Source organism: Salvelinus sp. IW2-2015, linkage group LG28 (genome assembly GCF_002910315.2).
Source record: "Salvelinus sp. IW2-2015 linkage group LG28, ASM291031v2, whole genome shotgun sequence".
In the NCBI taxonomy this organism is placed as follows: Eukaryota; Metazoa; Chordata; class Actinopteri; order Salmoniformes; family Salmonidae; genus Salvelinus; species Salvelinus sp. IW2-2015.
In genome coordinates this window covers 22493653-22519872 of record NC_036868.1, presented here as the reverse complement: position 1 = coordinate 22519872, position 26220 = coordinate 22493653, and the positions used below count along the sequence as shown (strand labels likewise).

Below are 26220 nucleotides of genomic sequence, written 5' to 3'. Positions count from 1 at the left end.
ATTCTTTCAATAATAAATGTAACTTTTCTCGCAGCTCTGGTATATAAAGCTTTTTTGAGGCCTTGCTCACAATTCATTCTGTGGCAGCACAATGACCAAACGATATACTGTATGTGAGACTCTTGTTCACATCTTTGATCATGACACTGGTGAGGAGGAGAGAGTCCTTGTTAAACTTTGACACAAAGTAGGCTGTGATAAATAGCACAATATGTTTAATCTGAGTATTTGTTATAGTCAAAATAAACATTCTGCTTTTTTAAAAACTCAAAWMCTAGTTGTATGAGCTCAGGTCAATGAGGCCTACAGGCCATAAATAGCAAATAGAAGTTCAAAACTTGTAATGTTCACAAGAATTTATGTTGATAAAAAATATCTAACACAACATTAGGTGATAATATATGTATTATTATGGATTTATAATCAGCTATAATGGGGCGGTCATTTTGGACCAGGTATACAGAATTAATCAACATGAAACGAACACAACAGAAGGATTAAGAGTGCAATAACTTCAAGCATGCTTTACTTTTGCCCAAAATAAAATAAAATGTTTTATTCTTATCCCAGAAACATAGTTGACCTATTTTTTACCGGAGGCCGCAAAGTGTTTATTGAAGTAAGTGCATAAAAGGTATGTAAATGTTTTGTTTGGTCATTCCGCAAAATGAGTACCTTTGCTTCCCTTTGATATATTAAGTAGAAATTGTCCACAAATATTGGATTTTACAAGCCAAAGAATGCTGTTATGTGAACCCGAACTCTTGTTTTAATATGGTGAAATAATCCTTTTTAAATATGTTTTTCAAAAGAAACATTGAACATCTAGTAGTCAAGTCATAGTGTAAAGGGAGGTGAGCAGGTTTTACACTTTTTGGCCACTTTCTGTTTTGTGGTAGAAAACTGAGTGGGTGGAGAATAACACGTCAACCCTGTTACCCATAGATAGACAGGCTTGAAATGTTTGTAACAATAAAAAATACAAATGTGAAGCTTGCATTCAATTGTCCCTCCCTGTTGCACACAACACACTTCCATTCCTCCTGTCACAAGGGGATTCGTGGCTGATTTAGGATGAAATCGTCAACCCTGTTACGGTTAACCCTGTTATGGTCAACCCTGTTACTTTATTTGGCACTTAATAGGCACTTACAATAGTAAAAAAATATTTCACCTCGAGATTGGAAAACATAGCTTTTTTATTTTATTTTGGACATCAGAGCAATGTTGAGGAAATCCTATTTGAGTTGGAAAAGGATACTAATATGATAGGAAAGATATACAAATCCTTGCAGAGAGCCTATCCAACTGAAAATATAAACTATTGGAACCAAGACTTAAATATCAGAAATAACTGACATTGGCACAAGATGGAGGGAGATTATATAGTCATGTATTGTACAAGATACAAAATTCACAAATCCTACAGCAGAACGGCAATCATGTCTTAAGTGGAAAATGAACAATGACTCAATAATTCATTCCTTCTGGGAGTGCTATGAAGTCCAACAGTTATGGGCAGAGTTAGAAAGTTGGCTGTCCAAAGTTTTACAATTTAAGATTACTTTTAATCGGTCTATCTGCATATTTCAAAACATGGCATATGAACGGGCAGTGAGATACCCAATGGGTAGAACTATACTTTTCTCGTCAATCATTTTGAAAAAACTTTTAAACTCCATCGTTAAGACAGTAGATAAATCAAATGCATTATTATTTAAATATTGAAAAAGTGTTGGTTACATAGAGAAATAGAATAGTGCAATTTGAGGGCATAATGGCATAGAGTGTTACATACACTGGAAATGCCCAAGGTATGAAGAATGAGAGTAAAAGTTGGAGTGAGACAAATGGGATGGGTATGGATGCTGTGGCAACATGTGGTTTTGTGCAGCTGTGATGTCATTGATGTTTGTTGGAATTTGTGTGCGTCTGTTTATTGTAGGTTATATTTTGTTTGACATTTTTATTAAATATTTTTTTTAAAGAGAAAGAGAAAGACTATGTTTACGTTTTTTCCCCCATCGAACTGCAATAAACTCAGATCAGGGGTTTGTGAAGTGTAAAAAAAGTTAGTCAATTATCTACTGAGCACAGGATAACTACATCATCACCGTGGTAACCCCTAAAGAGGGAGCATCTGGGCTGAATAGATATGTAACTGATAAGGATTCACAGCTTAACATCCAATAAAAAAAGACGTATGCGTTTTGATAAATTATTCAGTCCCTCTACGTTCCATGAAACAAAGACCCGCTCCACTCCTCCTCGCTATCAACCTGCAACATCTTAAAGTTCCAACTCTTTGTGATCATGATTATCTTTTCCTTAACAGATTCAGAGAGGGAGATATTCAGCTGTCTATTCAGAGAACGAGGAAGAAGACACATGATGATCGTACAATGCTGGAATGGCAGGATGGTTAATTGTATCCTTCCTTTTGCCATCTGACAAAAGATGTAAGTCGCAAGGCTAGCTCAGAACAATGGGCTTGCTATCCAACTGCCAAAGGAAGGAGGACAGGCTATTGAAATAGGCTGCAATTAACGTCAGTGGTACCAACAGCTAGTGTATTCATATTCAAATCCATTGCTCAGTGCTTTTCATTGCCTTTTCTAAAGAGTAAAGACCACTGCTCGCTTAGACGCGTGTGCATGCACACACAACTACAGGTGTACACAAACATGCATGCACGTATGGGCACATATGCGCGTGCACACACACAACACGCACACACAAATATGCACACATTTATGCCTTGACACACTCACCTACAGGTGTACACAAACATGCATGAACGTTTTCGCACACTCAAACACAAGCACATACATGCGCATGCGCGCACACACACGCACACTTCACTTACATTTCTATGGATCTTATCCTCCAGGTCCTGGTTGATCCTCTGCAGTGCTGAGTAGCTGCTTTGTATTCTACCAGGAGACACACAATGACACTGGCTTACCAACTCACACTATTAATAATTGAACACTTTCTGCACCCATTGGATTAACGATGTCTCTGCTATGTATCCATCATGATAATGTACCACCGTGTTAGTTTTAAGGCTTTACCCTTAAGAGGTATTCAAAGACTTCTTGTGAATGTGACTATAACATGGGGCATATTTCCCGAGAGATGAACACACAAATCAATGCAATGAGATCCGTGAGGGTGTGGTTTTGCAGTTTGGCACACCTGCGTAGTTTGTCGGTGAACTTGTCGAGCTCCTCCTGGGCGCGRCGTAGCTCTGTCTCCAGGTACTGGCGGGTGGAGTCAAACTCGCTCTCTAGCAGCTCCAGCTTGTGGGTGGTGTAGGACAGACGCTTCCGGAGGTCCTCCTTCTGCTCCTGCAAAGAGCTGCGAGGGACACAAACACACACCAGGCATCAGACATAGTTGAAGTAGCATATTACAAGGGTATTCTTCATGTTATATTATATGCATATACTGTATATTTGATGATACATCGAGTATAAATAAGGTATAATGTGAGTCGTGTGTGATGATTCATGAACAGCATGCATCATACAGTGGTGATGTATAAATGAGGAGTAAGCCCATTAAAAGCAGAAAGGATATATATCTTGTGTAAAGGAGGCACATGAATAATGCATATGAGACTCCACGTTATGATTCTATATGCAGCTAAGGTACAGTACATTAAGGTTTGGATGCCTTTGGCTTCCCAATAACGTTCAGCTCTAATACCTAATAATCTACAACCTTGCTGCATAGCACAGAACACTACCGTCATTAGCCAGAGTGGTTACAGTGACTTCCAGGATCACTTTCAACTAAGGCTTTGTCCCAATTGGAACCCTATTCCCTATGTAGTGCACTACATCTGTCCAGMGGGCTCTGATCAAAGTAGTTCATTCTCTGGAATGGAATGTTGGTGTTCTGTATATTTGACTGTGATATGTGGTTGTCTCACCTAGCTATCTTAAGATGAATGAACTAACTGTACGTCGCTCTGGATAATAGCATCTGCTAAATGACGAAAATGTCCTATTTTCCTATTTTTTACTGTGTTGATAATTTTTTTTGTAAAAAAATATATATATTGATGTCACAAATGTTTGCACTGGTTTTTAATTGAAGTTGTAGTTATTTACCATATAGCGTTTTGCAAAAAAACATGACTATTTGTCTCTCTGAATTGAAACCAGTGATAGATTTCAAACAAATACAGTGAAGTCCGAAATTATTGACACCCTTAATAAATATGAGCAATAATGCCTGTATAAAATAAATAATTCAAATATTGAACAATATTGTATGCTCCAAAAATGTTGGAAAATTTTATACTAATACAATTGCTCAGAGAAAGATAAATGAATGGTAAATAATGTATTGTGAATCATTAATAATGATGAGTGAGAAAGTTACAGAGGGTCAAAGATCATACCCCCAAGACACACTAACCTCCCTTGTTATTGGTAATGGTGAGAGGTTAAGCATGTATGATCTTCTAGCTCATCATTATTCATGATTCATTCAGGGTTATCGGTCATCAAGGTAGCATCCACATTAATGTCGAAATGTTTAGAAACATATTCTATTCYTATTCATAATAAAAGTGACTCCAAAATGACACAATACATCATTTACCTTTCGTTTCTATTGGGCACAAAAATAGTTTCAAACACAACCAAAACAAACTGCAAATGCATCCGACAAGTTTGTCGAGTCACATGCTTGATCTAGTGATTGCGTGCTCGGAATATGGGACCAAATCCTACACTTTTGACTACTTTATTTCTAAGAATCTCTAGGGATGTCAATAATTTTGACCCATCACTTTTTGAGAAAAAATGATCTCTTTCTCTGAGCAATTGTAGTAGTATAAAATATTACAATTTCCCAATTTTTTGGGAGCATACAATATAGCTCAGCATTTTAATTATTTATTTTATACAGCCATTATTTATCAAAGGTGTCAATAATTTTAGACCCCACTGTGCATATTTGTTATTGAACAACCCCATGCCATGATTTGATTAGAAAAATCACACCAATCTCTTTCATAAATTCTTTATACAATAAAAGCTAAATTACCAACATTTCTGATAATGAATATATACCGTTTTGGAATTCAACTTTTCCAATATGGCTCTATGAACTGTAATCTATCACAGGAATATATGTTGACGGCTCAGATTCACGGGATAGTGATCTCCAATGTGTCATTCACTGAGACAGCACCCTGTGGACTATTTATAGAGCCTCGGCACTACCTGGGATTCAATGTTATAAAGGGTAAGTGTGAGAGGTAAAAGGAAATGTATCCCTCCCCCTTTTGATGGATCTGAGTGTCCATGGCAGGCTAATGGGCCTGTATTGATGGACAGATGGAGGAAGGATGGTAATGACTATCTGTCGGGGGATCACAGATAACGGAGAGTGAGAGAGAAGGCGAGAGAGAGAGAGCAAGCGGTGAGAGATGTGGTCACCCCGCTCTCATCCCTCTATCTACTGAACAAGATCATAGAAGGAGGGAGAGGTTAAGGGTTCAGACCAAGATAATGTAAGAGGATGAAAATGAAGATGTTTCCTTTCAACAGTGAAGTCCCTAAATTAAAGCGTGATACAATTTGCATTTAAATGTTGTTCAATCATGGAGACGTCAGTATCTTGAATTAAAATGAATAAAGTGACTGTGTAAATTACATAAAATCACACGACCAAGGCAAACACATCTACAAAACAAAAAACGCTCCAATCTACATTCCAAACACACAGACACACACACACTACTACAGCACACACACACAAAACGCAACCACCAAAGCCAGACGATACACATGCAAAAAAGCTCTATAGCTTCAAATTCCCATTAAGGCAAGCAGAGCGTGAACTTAACACATGAGAGAAAACTAAGCTATTGGTTCGGAAATAAAAACAAAAGTCAGTGGACTGATAATGCCATTATTCACTCCTAATTGCCTAAAGTGTTGAATATGAATCATTTCCAGACAACGCTCCGGACACCATTGCACTTGCTCCAAGTCTCACACCTAATGGTTTCTGACTAAATGGAATAACAATACCCTAATATTTGAATAGCATCCCAATCTCAAGTCAATGGTTACTCCAATGTGTTTTTGGCAGTGTTTGAATGCTTTCCATGCCATAACAAACCCCCCTTGCAAGGTACTTGCAACACGATACATGGCACAGCACAGGTGTTTGTTACGTGACAAGAGCACGAGCTTATAACGCCAATCACACATTAGTGACCTCTGGATATGGCCACTGAGTCACACGGTAATGAGTGCTGTCATTTCAATGGCAGTCGGCGATGAGAGAACGATGAGGCGGGATAATGACTCTGTTTTGGAGAAAGAACACTTGAATTGTTCACCACCACTTGACAAAGATGGGGGGGATGGAAGGACCCCAGTGGGYGGATGGAGGGATGGAGGGATGGAGGGATGGATGTTCTGCAGCATTCTCTCTTACCTCTTTTTCTGATGTTTACTGCCATTTCGGGAAACTTTTAGGGCCGTTTTGCCGACATATATCTTTTTCATGGTTTGTCTGCTGTGTTCGCTCCCTCTCATGTGCTTTTTTGTTTCGAATCGTCGTTGGGAGTGGGGCCTATTTTTCTCGTCGGAGGGGGTCAGTTAAGTTTGCCCTGTTGAGTGAGTTGTCTGATTGAGTTTTCTACCTCTGCTGTTCCTGTCAACAGAGCAAAGAGACAGTTCAGCAGCCATTAAAAACCACAACAGTGATTAGACCGAATCATCCAAACAAATTCATTTCTCAAGTGTACGTGCAGTGCATACTGGGAGAAACGGACACATCTTCACTTCTTCACTCTCTAGCGTTAAAGCACTATGACAGGGGTAATGGACTTGCTCCGGCAGGGCCCACTTCTGTAAATATTTCTGCTCCCGTCTCGAATGGGTCCACAGCACAGGTGCGGCTGTCATCAGGCAGACAAATTGTGCGGGTGATGAGAGGAGACAGACTTCGGCTTGATCAAAGCACCTCCGGGTTTAGAATAAGATGGACTCTCAAGCCCTGAACACAGCGAAGCTCAAACACAGCCACAGTGATGGAGGGCAAGAGTGGGCCTTATAAACGTCATACTAAGGCTGTCACATAGATGCATACACATACATGCACGTGTGTACATACAAACATACACACAGATGCACGAACACACACATATACTGTCATTGAGAGATCATTTGTTATGCCCCTTGAGTTGAGGTGAGTCAGGGAGACATGTATTCCTCCAGATGGTGACAGCTCACCCTCACGACTGGGGCCTTATCAACTCCAGCTGCTCCCCTCTGAGTCATCACACACAATGTGTGGGTGTGTGTGTGCGTACGCGCGCGTGTGTCTCTGTGTGTGTTTTGGCGTGTTGCACTGATCATTTGTGTGCATTGTTCTTTGTGTGTGTGCATTTTTAAATGTGTGTGTGTGTGTGTGTGCTGTGTGCTGTGTGTGCTGTGTGTGTGTGGTGGTGTGTGTGTGTGTGTGTGGTGTGTGTGTGTGTGTGTTGTTGTGTGTGTGGGCCTGTGTGTGTGTGGTTGTGTGTGTGTGTGTGTGGTGGTGTGTGTTGTCGTGTGTGTTGTGTGTGTGTGTGTTTCCTAGTGTGTGTATCTCACCAAGACTCCCACTAAATCTAAGCCTCGCTGGGAGAGAAATTAACAATGTTTTCTAGCTGGGAGGTAACGCACAACTTTCACTGACACACGCACACATTTCTCTTGGTGTCAAACTCCCTCACTAAGTCTCCTCTGAATGCCCTTTATGACCCAATCCTCTCATATCAGAGAAAACATACACTGTTCTCGATTCAGATGGAGCTGCAGCTGCCTCCCACTCATGTGCCATGCTGACATTTCAGAGGAGGGCTGAAAATGAAGGTATTGAGAGCAGCGAGAGGAGGAGGGGGTGATGAGGGGATGAGGTAGGAGGGAAGAGAGAGAGCAGGGGCTGCAGGGGAGGAGAGGGCCTGCCTTTCAGATCTGCCATCCTGCAGTAAAGAGGAAGAGGGAGAGAGAAAGAAAGAAAGAGAGAGACGGAGGGGAGAGAGAGAGAAAGAGAGAGAGGTGATGAGAGAACGAATAAATGAGAAAGACAGAGAAAAAGAGAGAAATAACGAAAGGGAGCAATGAAAAGAGAACCAAGCATGGCTCCCATCACTCCGTCTCTCCCTTTACTCGTCTACCCCGGTAGACCGATTAGCTGGCAGGAAAGCCCTGATCGCAGGCCCAGACTCAGCATTAAAGCGGAAGCCCTGAGTGGCTGCCTGGCTTACTCATGTGGCTTGCCTTTAGACAGCCAGAGTATCTGCCCTAACCACACAGCCACAGCTCTACTCTATGTCACAGCCAGACCACCATGGAGCCAAAGCTCTATTCGGTCCCGCAGGAGGTAGACAATCTGCAGGATCTGCCATGAGGGGTTTCCTTAACACATGACTTGACCAGTTAAAGCAGGGCTCCAGGACCTATAACCAAGGGCCAAGACTCTTTCCTGCCCACATATCCAAAAATGTGGGCACGATCAGAATGTGGACAAGATCAGGACAAAGGACGTATTTAAGAACCAGGTATAAATGGGGCTGTAGTTTCCATTTCCAAGCCACCACATCCTACTACTTCCTTACCAACAGCATTGGGCTAAATACTGGGAGAAGGGATTTCATGCACTGTTGATGGCACTTAGCTAGGAGAAGTGGTTATAATCAAGCCACAGATCCTGGGAGGAATTTGAGATCAGCGGAATGTCGAAAACCTGATGGAACCAATGTCGTTAAAACGACACAAGCAAAAAAACGACACGAGCAAGTGTGCTTACACACCCAAAATGGAAAACAACACACGCACACACACACAGAGAAAACAACACACACACACACATACACAGAGAAAACAACACACACACAACGGACGGAAAACAACACACAAACACATGCTGTTCCGAAATCAAAACAGCCTCTGCCCGCAGGCATATAAAACATGTTATGGTGCCAAGCAACCCTACAGGGAATTCTCCATTCTCCTGGAATTTGATTTGTTTCCCCAAAGTTACACTTAAACTGAGATGTAGAACTTTTCTGGCAGAGTAACACTGAGTCACAGATTGTAAAAACAGGTCATTTTTTTCAAAAGGAGGACGTGTTATGGTTGACTTTGTCACACATTATGAAAGCAAAAATAATTAATAATTMATTCAAAAGGCAACATATCGTGGAAAATATTCAATACTTGGACAGACTGAGACAAACAGTTTAGAAAACTGGTTAAAGTCATACAAAATACAACATACTCACACAGAGAGACCAGGCCTGCACAACACATTGTTTGTGACTGTAGCTGAAATGGACAGGGAGTGATTAGGCACATTGCTCGGCGGCTTGTGTGTTTATGTGTGCGTGCGTGCGTGCTTGTGTGCGTGCGCGTGCATGTGTGTGTGTGTACTGTATGTTCACGTGTCCACACACAGGATACTGTAGGCCCCAAAAGAAAAGACAGCTTAGGAAAAAGAGGATGCCTCCATAACAAGTCGTCATCCTAACCCAGGAACAAAGGATGTTAGTCTCTCCATACACATTAAACCTAGTCCAGTACAAAACAGCTATTTCAATGGAAATTCTCCATGGAGCGTGATTTCTAATCCAAGACTAGGCTTAATCTGAGTTTGGGAAACCAGGCCGTTGTTTGAATAACAATACAAAGAAAATAAATGTCAAAAACGAGAGGATCAACATCTCCTTCGCAACCTATGTGTAGRCCTACATTATTAGTGAGCCTACCCTTTCCTCATGTACACCAGCATCCCACAGTTTTAACCAATGTTGACCACCCGTTTAGGGTGGAGGGGAGACAGAGAAAGAGAGACAGAGCGAGAGAGAGAAAGAGAGAGGGAGCGGGGAAGAGTAATGATGGTATTGAGACACAGTAATGCCCCGCAGAGGATCCGTCAATATCTCACATATTATGAGCGAGAGAGAACGAGAAGATTGAGAGAGAGAAGAGAGCGAGAGAGAGCGAGGACCATCCGGTGACAGGTCTGTCTTCTAACGCACTGAGGCATGTTTGAGAAGCTCATTAGCGAATAGCCATCTAGCCCAGTTCAGTCCGTGAGACAGTCTCTACCCAACTCACAAATTCTGCATTCAACACTGCATAGCTCCTCACTCCTACAAACCATGACAGGGCCATAGGGCCATCTCTCGATAAAATGTACATCTACTATGTCCGGCTGAGGCCAAAATACATACAGGAAATTAGAGACAGAATGAGGACACACAGTGGAGAGATTTCAACACGTTTCATAATTTTTTGGCTGGGAGACTGGGGTCACTGGCACGGTAGCACTGAGTGAGGCACTCTGGGGGTTGGAGTTAAATCTGTCTACTTTTTCCCCCTTTGCCCTGCTACTCTGTCTCTCAAACAGAGATTTGTGAGATGATAGGAAAAAATKGTATGTCATGGAATGAAGGGTACCGTAACAGTTCTGTGCAGGTTGATGTTTATTGTTATGAGTCTTGTCTTGGAGGCATAACTGAGTGATTTCCCATTAGATAGGCCAGCTGCAAAGAAAACATTTGCTATTTATGGTCTTAATGTAAGGTTAGGGTTAAGTATTAGGGTTAGCAGTGTGATTAAAGTTAGGGATAGGTTCAAAATCAGATTTTATAACTTTGTGGCTGTGCCAGCGAGTGACCAGTCTGTAGAGCTGCCTCCAGAACAACATTAATGATGAAAAATACTAACCTGTGATTTCTGTGGGTTTATTTTAATCCTACCCACATGCCCACACCTGGCAGCACCCAAGTAATCATCAATTCAGAGCGCAGCTGCACGAGACCTGATCGTAATGCCAATGCTCAATTTGAAATCTCTATGGGGATAGTTAGGGACCCTCAGTAAATTACACAATGTACATTGGACAATATTTAAAAATTCCAATCACTTAAAAACCTCAAACCCAGTAACTACAAGGTATAACCTTATAATCGTTAAAAAATATATATTTTCTACACACTAAAGAAAATCTACTATTTACATAAGAATTATATTTATTTTAAGTAAATGGGAATACCTAGTCAGTTGTACAACAGAATGCATTCAACTGAAATGCTTCTTGCACATTTAACCCAACCCCTATGAATCAGAGAGGTGCAGGGGGCTGCCTTAATCAACATCCACACCTTCAGCACCTGGGGAACAGTGGGTTAACTGCCTTGCTCAGGGGCAGAACGCCATATTTTTACCTTATCAGCTCAGGGATTCGATCCAGCAACCTTGCGGTTAATAGCCCAACACTCTAACCACTAGGCTACCTGGTTAGTCAAGTTGGATGGGTGGGCATATAACACAAATGTCCAGCAATTCGTAACATATCATATGTTTTGCAAATTCGTAACATATTGTACGAGTTGTAATTCGTAACATATCATACAAAATGGATGATAGACTTCCACTAATTAATACATATCAGACCAAACGTAACATATCATACTAATTGGAGTGTCCCGGATTTACTTTCACTATGTTACGTCTGCCCCAGTGTGCAGGTTGTTTTAGCAGCACATCCACCCCTCTCTCAAACGGCTAACTCCGCCCTCTCGTGGCTCAGGCTGAGGGCCTGAGACATGAAATGATCTACCCCAGCTCGGAGGAGGCTCAAGTAGGTAACTAGAGATGCTGCTAACAGTGTTTTTGTGAGATGCTGGACAAAAGGCAATTTTAAGATGCTGGACAAAAAGCCATTTTGAAACCATCCTGAGACTCCTGCCATGTCTACAGACATCCCCAAACAAACAGAAACACAAGTCTCTAAGAATGGGCGCACAACTGGTAAATAGTCGTTTATAGATACAGTCAGTCAGGTGACTAGCTACTGGCAGAGACTTCTATTGCAGTAACGTTGAAGGACTCTGGCTAGTATTACTTAGCCAGCTAATTGTATGTGGAGGTGTATTTTACGACTGTTTAATAAATTCAATCAATCAACCAATATAACATTGCAGTAAGAAGCTAATGTTAAACTATATGCAGTCATTGCGTTAAACAGAGCCTACCTCAGCAGGAGGGGAAAAAATAAGCTACTAAATTCTCATAATACATTTTGAATTCCAGAGAGTAGGCTACTGGTGAGACAGTGGTGAGGCTGAGGCAGGCTGCAATGCATGCAGGAGGAAGCAGAGGAGACAAAGAGAGAGGAAAGAGAGAGAGAGAGAGAGAGAGAGAGAGAGAGAGAGAGAGAGAGAGAGAGAGAGAGACAGAAAGAGAGCAAGAGAGAGCGAGAAAGCAAGCAGGGAGATGGTCACTAACAGTTACCACAGCCACAAAGTCCTAGTTATGGCTAAACCCCACCTATTTTTACAATTCCTCTTTTTGATATCGGATTTTAAACCTAACCTTAACCACACTGCAAGCCTTTTTCCTAACCCTAACTTTAATTGAAGACCAAAAAGCACAATTTTGTTTTCATGAATTTTTTCGATTTATAGCCAATGTTCACTTTGTGGCTGTGGTAACTAGTGACAACCGGTACCCTGAGAAAATCTGTACTATTCTTATCAAAAAAGTTAGGAAGTTAATAAAATAAGATATGATTCAATATGAACATCTCCACATGGTCTATCTTCCCTATAGGTCTACATTAAAATGCAATCAACATGCAAACAACCATACAGTTCTAAAAATGTCAAATCAGGAAGTGCAGCCCTTTAAAGATAGGGGGGAAGAAAGAGGGGATAAGGCCACAATCCCTGCTCCTGATTATGAAATGTTTCTTTATGTCAATCATGTGTTGTGAAGCCAAAGACGAGAATAGAGTATAACTTTATCGTCCAATGTAATGTAGATTTGGCACTTGTGATGTTGTACTGTATAATTAAAGTGCCAAACAGTTAGCGGCTAACACCGGTCACAGAGGTGACGATAATCAATAGTGTTGGGCTGTTGGTGAAACAGTCCATCAAATGAATTTACCCTCCCTGGTGTTTTGAAAAGCAATTTAACCTCGTAAATCTTAAAAATCTTTACACAGTATATTATAGCCTAGGTATATAGAACTACGTGTTGCAGCAAATCAACCAAAACGAAAGAGAAGACTAGCTGATCGTAGATGGAAATGTAATGAAGATGTTGCATTAAAAACTATATAATTGAGGGAGGAACAATAACATTTTAGAGAGGTAATCAAATTTACCAGGACTAATTTAATAACATGAGAGGGGTATGAGAGGTTGATAAGGAATGTTCATAGGACAAGAATACTTTTAGCTAGGTATCACTATCAATCAATTCATTAAATGTATTTTTCACAAAAGTAATTAACAGATACAGAGCCAGAACCCCAAAGAGCAAGCAGTGGTTGGGAAAAACTCCCTAGGAGGCAGGAACCTAGGAAGAAACCTAGAGAGGAACCAGGCTATATAGCTCTTGTTCTCCCTCTAAATGACAGTGCACTGAAGAAAATGATTTGTGGCTTCCCTGAAACCACAAAAGACTTCCCAGAACAATATTAGAATATCAGAGTGCTAAAACACCACTGACACATCCTAGTTCACACAACAAATCTTTAAGCACCTTATTAGCAAACCTTTCAGCAGAGCATTTTCTCTCGCTTTCAGAGGAGGACAGTTGTGTATTGTTGTGTATTGTTTAAATACAATATACGCCACTTCTTATTTGACATGTTCACTGTATTGAACAATAAGCCAGAAAAACAATCGGTGGTATAACTGTACCAGTGTAAATGCATATAAGTGAAGCTACATGCTCTAATGAGGCATTCTAATAGTATCCTTAGCAAATCATGAACTGTATGATCATTGCAAATGCTACTCAAGCTCTAAGCTACACCGATGTGAAGCAAACTGAAACTGCGCAAACGTACAGTACCAATAAATGACACACAGACAGACACACACACCATGCCAACCCCAAATCCCAAATCAAAGACGTTCCCTCCGTTGAAGAAGCAGTACCTTCCGCTGGTGCTCACACAGAGCCTCATTGTGAATCGCTGGTCCTGGTGATGATGACACAGAAACCTGGCTGCCTGCTGCCTTCTGCCTCCGCTCCTCGCTGTATGTGTGAGGGGAGCAGTGCTGAGGGTTTGTGTGTGTGTGTGTGTGTGTGTGTGTGTGTGTGTGTGTGGTGTGGTGTGTGTGTGTGTTGTGTGTGTGTGTGTGTGTGTGTGTGTGTGTGTGTGTGTGTGTGTGTGTGTGTGTGTGTGTGTGTGTTATGTGTGTGTGGTGTGTGTGTGTGTGCTAGGGCTTCTGGTGAAAGCCCTGCTGTGTGATCCAGAGCTGGCTTACTCAACTCCGATAAGCGTGGAGAAACCCCCAGTTGCGGAGGAGAGGAGAAGTGGAGAGAGGGAGGAGAGAAAAGAGATAAAATAGAGGGATGGAGAAGAAGAGAGAGAGAGGAGAGATGAAGGAGAGAGAGAGAAGAGAGAGAAGGGAGAGAGAGAGAGAGAGAGATAGAGGATAGAGAAAGGAGAGAGAGAGAGGGAGGGAATATAAAGTGATAGAGACTAAATGAGAGAGATGAGAGAAAAAGAGTCAAATATAGAAAGAAAGAGAGAAAGGGAGAGAGAGAAGAGGAGGGAGACAGAGAGAGACGGATCTGAGGGGGCTGCTTCGTGCTTCGCAGGCAGGCAGGGATAGAGGCAGGCAGGGAAGAACAGAGAAAGAGAGCGTCATTTTACCTTATGGTGTTCATCTGCTCACAGGAACCTACAAGGAAATCACAGGAGATTAGATGAACGACGAGTCCATTGGCCCCGTAGACTACTGCCAAAAGCATTGCTAGATCGCAGTTGGAGTAGCAACACACTCAATCACACACACATTTCATTTCACACTCGCACTCTCCGTTTCCATCTTGCTCTCTCGTCCTCTCCCTCCACTCACGCTCCGCTCTCTCTCTTTGTTTTCTAAATTCTCTCTCTCCTTTCCTCTAAGTCTCTCCTTCTCGCTATCACTCATGCAGAGAGCACGTCAGGCTATATCTGCATTTAGCAAAGGTGTGAAGAGAACAATCCTGTCACATTAAGAGGGAGAGAGAGAGAGAGAGAACGAGAGAGAGAGAGAGACTGCAGATACATAGCAACCCCCCCCCCCCCCCCCCCCAATAGACGCTGGCATTGACTCAATATCTGTAATGAGCTGAAGGGAAAAGAGAGAGAGCGAACAAAGATATAAAAAAGAGAAAGGGGAGAGAGAGAGAGGAAAGAGGGAGAGAGAGAGGTGGAGGGAAACAGGTGGCCCCATCTGTTGAATTTCACATGTTATGTCACCAGGCGGTGGGGAGGAATGAAACTCTCATCTCCACTGCAAGCTGGTTGGATTCTCTAGGGGGGAACCCCCCACCCCACTCTCTCTTTCTCTCTCTTTTTCTTTCTCATCTCCATCCGCCCCTCTCTCTCCCTCTTTCTCTCCCTCCCCCCTCTCTCTCTTTCCGTAAATATCTCTCTCTCTCCTCTTTCCCTCTCCCCCTGTCTCTCTCTCTCCCCTCTTCCCTCTCTCAATCTCTCTCTCTCTCTCTCTTTCTCTCTCTCCCTCACCCCTCACCTGTTACATTATGTAACAGGTGAGATCATGCTATACAAGGAATTTTCATCTCCATTCAGATTTAGAGTTCAGTGCTAACCAAGTGGCAGGGACATTCAGCGATATATTATTGAGCTATCTCATGAATAATAGTAGAACTTCATTGTCTATTGTTTTCAATGAGGAAAAAATATAGTTTAATATACCACGTAATAAAAACTAGGGTGTATTCATTGAAATATACTGAACTAGACAGTTCACACAATAACATTTATAATGTAGTTATATATGTATCTAATCCGAACAGAAAGAGTGGGAGGCCCCGGTGCACAACTGAGCAAGAGGACAAGTACATTAGACTGTCTAGTTTGAGAAACAGACGCCTCACAAGTCCTCAACTGGCAGCTTCATTAAATAGTACCCACAAACACCAGTCTCAATATCAACAGTGAAGAGGTGACTCCGGGATGCTGGTCTTCTAGACAGAGTTGCAAAGAAAAAGCCATATCTCAGACTGGCCAATAAAAAAAGATTAAGAGGGGCAAAAAAACACAGACACTGGACAGAGGAACTCTGCCTAGAAAGCCAGCATCCCGGATTTGCCTCTTCACTGTTGACGTTGAGACTGGTGTTTTGCCAGTACTATTTAATGAAGCTGCCAGTTGAGGACTTGTGAGGCGTTTGTTTCTCAAACTAGACAGTCTAATGTACTTGTCCTCTTGCTCAGTTGTGCACCGTGGCCTCCCACTCCTCTTTCTATTCTGTTTAGAGCCAGTTTGCACTGTTCTGTGAAGGAAATATCCTTCATTTTTTCAGAACAAGAATAGACTGACGAGTTTCAAAAAAAAGTTATTTGTTTCTGGCCATTTTGAGCCTGTAATAGAACCCACAAATGCTGATTCTCCAGATACTCAACTAGTCTAAAGAAGGCCAGTTTTATTGCTTCTTTAATCAGAACAACAGTTTTCAGCTGTGCTAACATAATTGCAAAAGGGTTTTCTAATGATCAGTTAGCCTTTTAAAATGATGAACTTGGATTAGCTAACACAACTTGCCATTGGAACACAGGAGTGATGGCATCCATACACTTATGTAGATATTCCATGAAAAATCTGTCGTTTCCAACTACAATAGTCATTTACAACATTAACAATGTCTACACTGTATTTCTGATCAATTTGATGTGATTTTAATGGACAAAAAATTTGCTTTTCTTTCAAAAACAAGGACATTTCTAAGTGACGCCAAACTTTTGAACGGTATTGTATTTCTATTCACAGTACCAGTCAAAAGTTTGGACACACCTACTAATTCAAAGGTTTTTCTTTACAATTCTACATTGTAGAATAATAGCAAAGACATCAATACTATGAAATAACACATATGGAATCATGTAGTAACCAAAGAGGTGGTAAACAAATGAAAATATATTTTATATTTGAGATTCTTCAAAGTAGCCACCCTGTGCCTTGATGACAGCTTTGCATTCTCACAACCAGCTTCATGAGGTAGTCACCTGGAATGCAATTCAATTAACAGGTGTGCCTTGTTAAAAGATAATTTGTGGAATTTCTTTGTTTCTTAATGCGTTTGAGCCAATCAGTTGGGTTGTGACAAGGAAGGGGTGGTATACAGAAGTTAACCCTATTTGGTAAAATAAGTTCATATTATGGCAAGAACAGCTCAAATCAGCAAAGAGAAATGACAGTCCATCATTACTTTAAGACATGAATGGCATGCAATCCGAAAAATGTCAAGAACTTTGAACGTTTCTTTAAGTGCAGTCGCAAAAACCATAAAGCGCTATGATGAAATTGGCTCTCTTGAGGACAGCCACTGGAAAGGAAGACCTAGAGTTACCTCTGCTGCAGAGGATAAGTTCATTTGCTTTACCAGCCTCAGAAATTGCAGCCCAAATAATTGCTTCACAGAGTTCAATGAACAAACACATCTCAACAACAACTGTTCAGAGGAGACTGATGGGAATCAGGCTTTCATGGTCGAATTGCTGCAAAGAAACCACTACTAAAGGACACCAATAAGAAGAAGATCCTATCTTCTGCCAAGAAACACAAGCAATGGACATTAGACAGGTGGAAATCTATCCTTTGGGTCTGGTGAGTCTAAATTTTAGATTTTTGGTTCCAATTGTCGTGTCTTTGTGAGACGCAGAGTAGGTGAACGAATGATCTCCGCATTTGTGGTTCCCACTGTGAAGCATGAAGGAGGAGTTGTGATGGTGTCGGGGTGCTTTGCAGGTGATATTGTCTGTGATTTATTTTTAATTCAAGGCACACTTAACCAGCATGGCTACAGTGGCTTGCGAAAATATTCACCCCCCTTGGCATTTTTCMAATTTTTTTGCCTTACAACCTGAAATTAAAATAGATTTTTGGGGGGTTTGTATCATTTGATTTACACAACATGCCTACCACTTTGAAGATGCTAAATAAATAAAAATCTGAAACAAACAAGAAATAAGACAAAAAAACTGAAAACTTGAGCGTGCATAACTATTCACACCCCCCGTCCCCGTTCCCGTCCCCGTCCCCGTCCCCGTCCCGTCCCCGTCCCGTCCCCTCCCCGTTCCCCGTCCCCGTCCCCGTCCCCCCAAAGTAAATACTTTGTAGAGCTACCTTTTGCAGCAATTACAGCAGCAAGACTCTTGGGGTATGTCTCTATAAGCTTGGCACATCTAGCCACTGGGATTTTGCCTATTCCTCAAGGCAAAACTGCTCCAGCTCCTTCAAGCTGGATGGGTTCCGCTGGTGTACAGCTATTTTTAAGTCATACCACAGATTCTCAATTGGATTGAGGTCTGGGCTTTGACTAGGCCATTCCACGACATTTAAATGTTTCCCCTTAAACTACTCGAGTGTTGCTTTTGCATATTGCTTAGGGTCATTGTCCTGCTGGAAGGTGAACCTCTGTCCCAGTCTCAAATCTCTGGAAGACTGAAACAGGTTTCCCTCAAGAATTTCCCTGTATTTAACGCCATCCATCATTCTTTCAATTCTGACCAGTTTTCCAGTCCCTGCAGATAAAAAACATCCCCACAGCATGATGCTGCCACCACCATGCTTCTGTGGGGATGGTGTTCTCGGGGTGATGAGAGGTGTAGGATTTGCACCAGACAAAGCATTTCCCTTGATGGCCAAAAAAGTCAATTTTAGTCTCATCTGACCAGAGTACCTTCTTTCATATGTTTGGGGAGTCTCCCACATGCCTTTTGGCAGACACTAAACATGTTTGTTTATTGTTTTCTTTAAGCAATGGCTTTTTTCTTGCCACTCTTCCGTAAAGCCCAGCTCTGTGGAGTGTACGGCTTAAAGTGGTCCTAAGGACAGATACTCCTATTTCCGCTGTGGAGCTTTGCAGCTCCTTCAGGGTTAACTTTGGTCTCTTTGTTTTGGTGGGCGGCCCTCTCTTGGCAGGTTTGTTGTGGTGCATTTTTTAATAAAGGATTTAATGGTGCTCCGTGGGATGTTCAACGTTTCTGATATTTTTTTATAACCCAACCCTGATCTGTACTTCTCCACAACTTTGTCCCTGACCTGTTTGGAGAGCTCATTGGTCTTCATGGTGCCGCTTGCTTGGTGCTGCCCCTTGCTTAGTGGTGTTGCAGACTCTGGGGCCTTTTAGAACAGGTGTATATATACTGTGATCATGTGACAGATCATGTGACACTTAGATTGCACACAGGTGGACTTCATTTAACTAATTATGTGACTTCTGAAGGTAATTGGTTGCACCAGATCTTATTTAGGGGCTTCATAGCAAAGGGGGTGAATACAAATGCACGCACCACTTTTCTGTATTTAATTTTTTAGAATAATTTGAAATAAGTAATGTTTTTCATTTCCCTTCACCAATTTGGACTATCTTGTGTATGTCCATTACATGAAATCCAAATAAAAATCCATCTAAATTACAGGTTGTAATGCAACAAAATAGGAAAAACGGCAAGGGGGATGAATACTTTTGCAAGGCACTGTAGCATAGCAYTCTGCAGCGATACACCATCCCATCTGGTTTGCTCTTAGTAGGACTATTATTTGTTTTTCAACAGAACAATGACCCAACACACCTCCAGGCTGTGTAAGGGCTCTTTGACCAAGAAGGAGAGTGATGGAGTGCTGCATCAGATGACCTGGCCTCCACAATCACCCGACCTCAACCAAATTGAGATGGTTTGGAATGAGTTGAACCACAGAGTGAAGGAAAAACAGCCAACAAGTGCTCAGAATATGTGGGAACTCCTTTAATTAAGATGAAGCTGGTTGAGAGAATGTCAAGAGCATGCAAAGCTGTCTTTAAGGCAAAGGGTGACTACTTTGAAGAATCTCAAATATAACATATATATTTGAATTGTTTAACAGTTGTTTGGTTACTTCATGATTCCATATGTGTTATTTCATAGTTTTGATGTCTTCACTATGTCATAACTCTCCAGAATAGTCACAGACACGACAACTATTGTTCTACAAAAAATCATTGAATGAGTAGAGGTGTGTCCAAACTTTTGACTGGTACTCTATGTGTAATATATCTGTTTAATTACTGTAATGAAATGAAAAACACATTTATTGTGTTGTGCAGTCAAAAAGAGTAGTGATAATGTAAAGAACACATAGTTAAGGAATTCAATGGTTATTTCACAGGAAGTGTGATGAGAGCAGAAGGCCATGTGCATGTCATGATGGGACTGTGATGGATGTGACAGCACTGCTCTCAACCAGCACCATGTATTGTACAAGGGCTCCTGTGAAATACTACTGAGAGAGAAATAAACTTCACAGCTACACACACACACACACACACACAAACAAGCTCACATACACACTTGTCTCTCAGCCCCCTCACCGCCCACCTTTTTTCAAGCAGTTGCTAAGGTGACGGCAAAGACTGAAATTTAATCAGACAGTAAATTGGGCAATGTTATTTTCTCTTTCATTATTGAATGTCTGTGATACCTATGGTGAGATGATGTGTCAGACATATTTAGGCTTTTGAAAACCTTGAAAGTAAATGTCATATGATCCTTACTGCATAAAGGCAGAATGAGACATTGAATATTTCCCTTGTTGCCAATGAAACCCATATTAAAACTKAAACAATTCTGATTTACAATGCACCTAGCAACAGCAGCAATATCTGTTGTAATCTCTCGTGGACAGATGCAAGTAACATAAAAAAGTAGCAGCATCTGTCAAAAGACTGTGGGATGCAACAACTAACAAAGACCTTTGTTCCATTACGGTGATTTTTCTTCACTGATTATTAGGAAAAATCACAATTTCTCAGGTGCATGCAACTTTCACATTTTGGAAGGGGAGGGGACATTTGGCTCACAGGGAGAATCTTAATCGCACACTGCGCTCCTCTTTCTCGAAGCACATTGGATGAGAAAGGCAGAGGTCCTGCCTCTCTGAACTTCTGCGCCAATGGGGTTTAAGAAGGAGGCAAGGAGAGAGGACACGAGGAGTATGCAGTTGAGATTCTCCCAGAGACTTGCTGGTCTCTTTAGTATGATCTCTAACCCGTCTCTCCCCAGAACTTAATCAAGTATCTGGCGCAATTACGCAAGATTTTCGTTCTGGTGTCTAACTCGATAACTGTTGGATAACATATATTAATATTTTGATGTCATATTCTTTATCCACAAATAATGTCAGAATTATGTTTTATTATACAATATAACACTTGAGAGTTGCATAGATGTCAGAAATCAGACGGACAGAATGGTGGACAACTCTGTTCGGCTACACAACTCATCGCTCATACACCCTACAGCAGGGGTCGGCAATAGGCTAAAACCGGCCCACAAGTGTGTGGGGGGGGGTTGTCGTTTTTGGTCAAGAAAGATATGTTTCATTTCGGAAATCTCTTCCCAAGTATTCCCACAAATTAAGCGACATGTGGATCTTGTCTCATTGTAATCAAGGTATGAAATGTTTGTGATTTTCCAGTATAATCTCTTTTTGGGCTTAGTTGTGGTCAATTTGCAGTGTACAAATTATTATAATTATGTTCTGGCCCTCCGACCATTCGCGGCGACAAAAATTGTCCCGCGGCTAGTCGCCTACCCCTGCCCTCCAAGGTAACAAACAGTACAGAGAAAATCCATTATTGTTAACTTGCTGATATTGAATAGTCTGGACAGGGAAAGCCAGAGCGGAAGCTGCAAATGCATGACATTCCATATTGATTTAGTGATTGGCAAGCTTTTTGGTTGACTTGGTATAATGGCTATAGAGAGGTGCATAAATTCTAGAGTTCTAGGTCTATTTTTATGATAATAGCTATGCCTCGGTTTAGGGTCAAAGTAGCTTTGAGGAGGCCACCATTTGTTGTTGTTGGAGTTTATATCTGCCTGTTTAAGTTAGTTCTATGTTTAAATGAGTTATACCTGCAAGTACGCATTTCATTGCACTTTGTACACCATGTACAGTATATCATGTGTATGTGACGAATAAACAATCTTGAATTTGAACTTGTGAGTATTTGCAAACCCATTCCTTCCTAGATTACATGCTACATGCTGAGATAAGCAATAATAATAGCCATTTATCTGAAGCTTTTATCTAAACAGTCATGGGTGCACACATTTCCATATGTATGGTCCCAGCAGGAATCCTACCCACAATCCTTTGTCCCGTATGGCTCAGTTGGTAGACCACAGGGGTGAGTATTAAAATGTATGCGCTGACTAAGATAGGAGCGTCTGCTGAATTTTTTTAATGATAATGTAAATCCTGGACCTTGCAAGCACTGTGCTCTACCAACGGAATCACTAATGATAGATGCCATACATAGGGATGTTGGAAAATGTGTGATTGACAAGATTGTAATATGGTTGACTAGTTTGTGTGAGGAATCTGGTTAGTGCTATCTATAATGAAATGCACATGCAAATACAGTGTAATGTGATTGGTTCTTAGCCGTCTATGGTTAACATGGCAAACGCTTCTAGGTCTAGGATAAGACACAAACCGTCATGGTCCATTATCTACTATGGTTTGTAGCGATGAATAGAATTTGAGTTCATGAATTACTTCTCATTTCACATTGCAGTTAATCAGTCAAATAAAAGCATGTACAGTCCATTCATCAAATACAGTAGATGAATCACGTGAGATATACATATTTTGTCATTTTTCCCGACCCAAGTAAACTGTATCAGTATACACATAACTTTGCCAGTGCATGTCATTTAAAATACTAGACTTTATCTGTTTTCGACATGATTTCGTTGAAGATAATCTGAAATGATTGTGCATCAGGCTTTTTGAAAATTAGTTTATTGGCTTTTGGTAATGTCACAGATTATTCTACGCGCTATTGCGCAATCACAGTAATGTGTTGATCATGCTCAGAAGAAAAAAATGATGGGTATAAAAAAAAAAGTCACACCACACCAGTGTAAGATTAAGAAACAGAACGATTTGTCACTCACCGTGCCGATCCCTCTGGGTAGAGAGAAGGATCGGTAGGGGTATCTCATCACCAGTCCCTCATCCCACAAAACTGGACTTGGACTCCTTATTCTTCCCAAAGTTTTCTGCCGCAATTCTGGAGGAGCTGCTGTTCCTACCACACCCATTTTCCTCTCCCTCTCCAGAGTTGACAATGTGTTCTCCTTCTTGATCTTAATGTCCTTCAGCTCATCCTCCCTCCGGACACTGTCAATGTCCGTCTCCAGGTAAGCTTTCCCCACATGCATTTCTATGGGACCCTGCTCCTCCTGCATCCTGCCCCGCTGCAGTGACGCTGAGCAGGGCAGACTGCTCCTCCACCGGTACTCCACTTGGATCACGTCGTCTCCCGACCCTGTGGTGGTGCTGGGGCAGTTTCTGGGGCTGAGGGAGCTGGATCTCTGGGGAGGAGGGGGAGGCGGTAGTTTCTGGAAGGCCTCCAGGCTGCCTGGGACGAGCACTCTGCCACCGACGTCGTCCAGGAAGTTTGAGAACTTGAGTTTGGCTTCGATCTTTTTCTCCAGCCAACAATAACGTGTTGATCGTATTGCCGCTGTTGCTGCTGCTGCTGGTGGCTGTTGTGGTGTCCTGGCTACTGGAGGTCAGGCTCTGCACGGAACCAGCACTCCTCCCCCTCCCTCTCCCCCACCAGGCTCCCCCTCCCAATGCTGCCTGTTCTGCCCCCTCATGCAGCTCCACGAGGCTGCACGGCCCTCCCTGGACTCCGTGGGGATGAGCTCTGCTGTAAGGCCCTCTGGCTGAGCTGGAGCTGTTGAGTCTGGCCTGGAAGGCCTCCTGGCTGTGCTTCCTGATGGAGCTGCTGAGCATGCAGACCTCCCCGGAGCTCCCGCTGTCTAGGCTGGCGTAGGCCTCACTGCTGCTGATGATTCTGCTAGGGCTGGGGCTGGATGTCAAGCTGCATGGGAMAGTCAAGCTGCATGGGAAAGACCTGCTGGAAGTGGGGGCTGAAACATCAGATTCCTCCAACTAGAAATGCATGAATCCAGGGCAGGAACCAGAGGTGGTGGAGCCTGGGGATAGCTTGCCCAGCCCAGCCCCCTGAGAGAGCAGGGATGCTGGGGAGGCTGTCCCTGTCCRGTCAGCCAGCATGAGCTTCTCTGCATGGTAGCTACTAACTAGATAATTTTGGTGTGTAGCACTCCCTCACTCTCTCAATCAGCATTAATGACTGGACCATTGTTCAGTGCACGTCACTGATTTGAAAGTGTTCAGGTCCAATTCTGTCCTGTTCTGCCAGTCAGGTTGACCTAGGACCAGTCTGGTTCGTTAACACCCCAGGACAAACGAGTGGCCCCTTACCATGCCAATCTGTTTCAGGACCACCCTAACTCAGATATTAAACTAGGACCCCCTGTGAGGGGTGCCACATTGCCCGTACATGCCAATCTTACAAAATTATCACTGTAGCCTAAATGTGTGGCCCACATACTATAACCCCATCCCCCCTGTAACAGCCAGGCTAAACTGAGTGCTGTGTTAGTTACTACCCCAAAATCCACCCCATAAAAAGGCTGAAACTAGCATAACAGAAAAACTGCAAAAATACAGTTTCCTCTAATTATATCCCACAAAAGCAGCAAGCCAAGCAACCTTGGAATATCTAAGTTTAATATGTTCATAGGAAGTATCAAGCAGTTCAACAGGCCCTGCTCTGAGAGCACAGTCAAAGTCCTTAATTAGACCATCTATAGATAGCATTGGAGCCAATGAGACTTTTTATGCCTTTTCCAGGTCAGTGGCTCCAACAGGGCATTGGTCACAGATAGAAACACATGGCAATTGATGGGGAGAGAGAGAATAATGGGACGCAATGTGAGAGAGGGAGACACTAATGGATAATAATCAAGTAAACAGTCACTTGTATGGCATACAAGCTACAGGCTACCGTGGCCTATATTTTCGCAGTACAAAAAGCACAGATCTGTGCAAACAATACTGTAAACCTTATTATAATCTGGCAGCTTGATTTAATTATTTACTTTTCTTCTACAAGTGGCATTATGAGGGCGTTATGAGGAGGCGCTGATGCTGTCGTACACATCGATCCAGAGCATCCCAAACATCCTCAATGGGTGACATGTTTGGTGAGTATGTAGGCAATGGAAGAACTAGGACATTTTCAGCCTTATAATGCCGAAACATGGTGTGATGGCGGCGGATGAATAGCACGACAATGGGCCTCAGAATCTCGTAGCGGTAACAGTGCATTCAAATTGCCATCGATAAAACGCAATTGTTTCCATTGTCCGTAGCTTACGCCTGCCCATACCATAACTCCACCGCCACCATAGGCACTCTGTTCACAGCGTTGACATCAGCAAACCGCTCATCCACACATCTGCCATCTGCCCGTTACAGTTGAAACCGGGATTCATCCGTGAAGAGCACACTTCTCCAGGGTGCCAGTGGCCATTGAAGGTGAGCATTTGCCCACTGAAGTCGGTTACCACGCCGAACTGCAGTCAGGTCAAGACCCTGGTGAGGACGACGAGCACGCAGATGAGCTTCCCTGAGACAGTTTCTGACAGTTTGTGCAGAAATTCTTCAGTTGTGCAAACCCACAGTTTCATCAGCTGTCCGGGTGGCTGGTCTCAGACTGAAGAAGCTGGACGTGGTGGTCCTGGGCTGGCGTGGTTACATGTGTTCTGCGGTTGTGAGGCCGGTTGGACGTATTGCCAAATTCTCTAAAACGACATTGGAGGCGGCTTATGGTAGAAAAATAAACATTAAATGTATGTCCACATGCTACAGCACAAGGTGCACCTGTGTAGTGATCATGCTGTTTAATCAGCTTCTTGATATGCCACACCTGTCAAGTGAGCGGATTATCTTGCCAAAGGAGAAATGCTCACTAACAGGAATGTAAACAAATTTGTGCACAACATTTTTGAGAAATAAGCTTTTGTGCGTATGGAACATTTCTGGGATCTTTTATTTCATCTCATGAAACATGGGACCAACACTTTACATGTTGCGTTTATATTTTTGTTCAGTTTACATAGGGAATTGTTGACATGCTGTCAAATGTTTATTCTCGATGAAATGTTATTTATACTTTTTTTAATGCATTTTTCATACCTTTCTTTAATATTTTAAAGATAGAAAGATGATCGGCTATGTGTAAGTCCGGTTTGCGAGTCTCTTAACAAAATGAATGACATCATCCAGTGTCCCAAAATGTGT

The 26220-nt window shown here is 42.2% G+C and overlaps 1 protein-coding gene and 1 pseudogene across 3 annotated transcripts in view; both read right to left on the bottom strand.

Annotated features, from left to right (window-relative positions):
- si:dkey-174m14.3 (brain-enriched guanylate kinase-associated protein) overlaps positions 1 to 14855 on the bottom strand; it is a 35725-nt gene extending 20870 nt beyond the window's left edge. Inside the window, exons 1-4 of one of the 3 annotated variants that reach the window (XM_023974298.3) lie at positions 14698 to 14855; positions 6466 to 6684; positions 3199 to 3360; positions 2867 to 2933 (exon numbers count right to left, since the gene is read on the bottom strand). In XM_023974298.3, the coding sequence (XP_023830066.1) occupies positions 2867 to 2933; positions 3199 to 3360; positions 6466 to 6566 (330 nt within the window). In that variant the 5' untranslated portion in view covers positions 6567 to 6684; positions 14698 to 14855. Of the gene's footprint in view, positions 1 to 2866; positions 2934 to 3198; positions 3361 to 6465; positions 6685 to 13972; positions 14074 to 14697 lie in introns of those variants that run through there. The other 2 variants (XM_023974299.3, XM_070435844.1) reach the window with 2 other exon arrangements.
- LOC139023221 (uncharacterized) lies at positions 14708 to 25100 on the bottom strand (annotated as a pseudogene).
- Positions 25101 to 26220: the final 1120 nt, after the last annotated feature.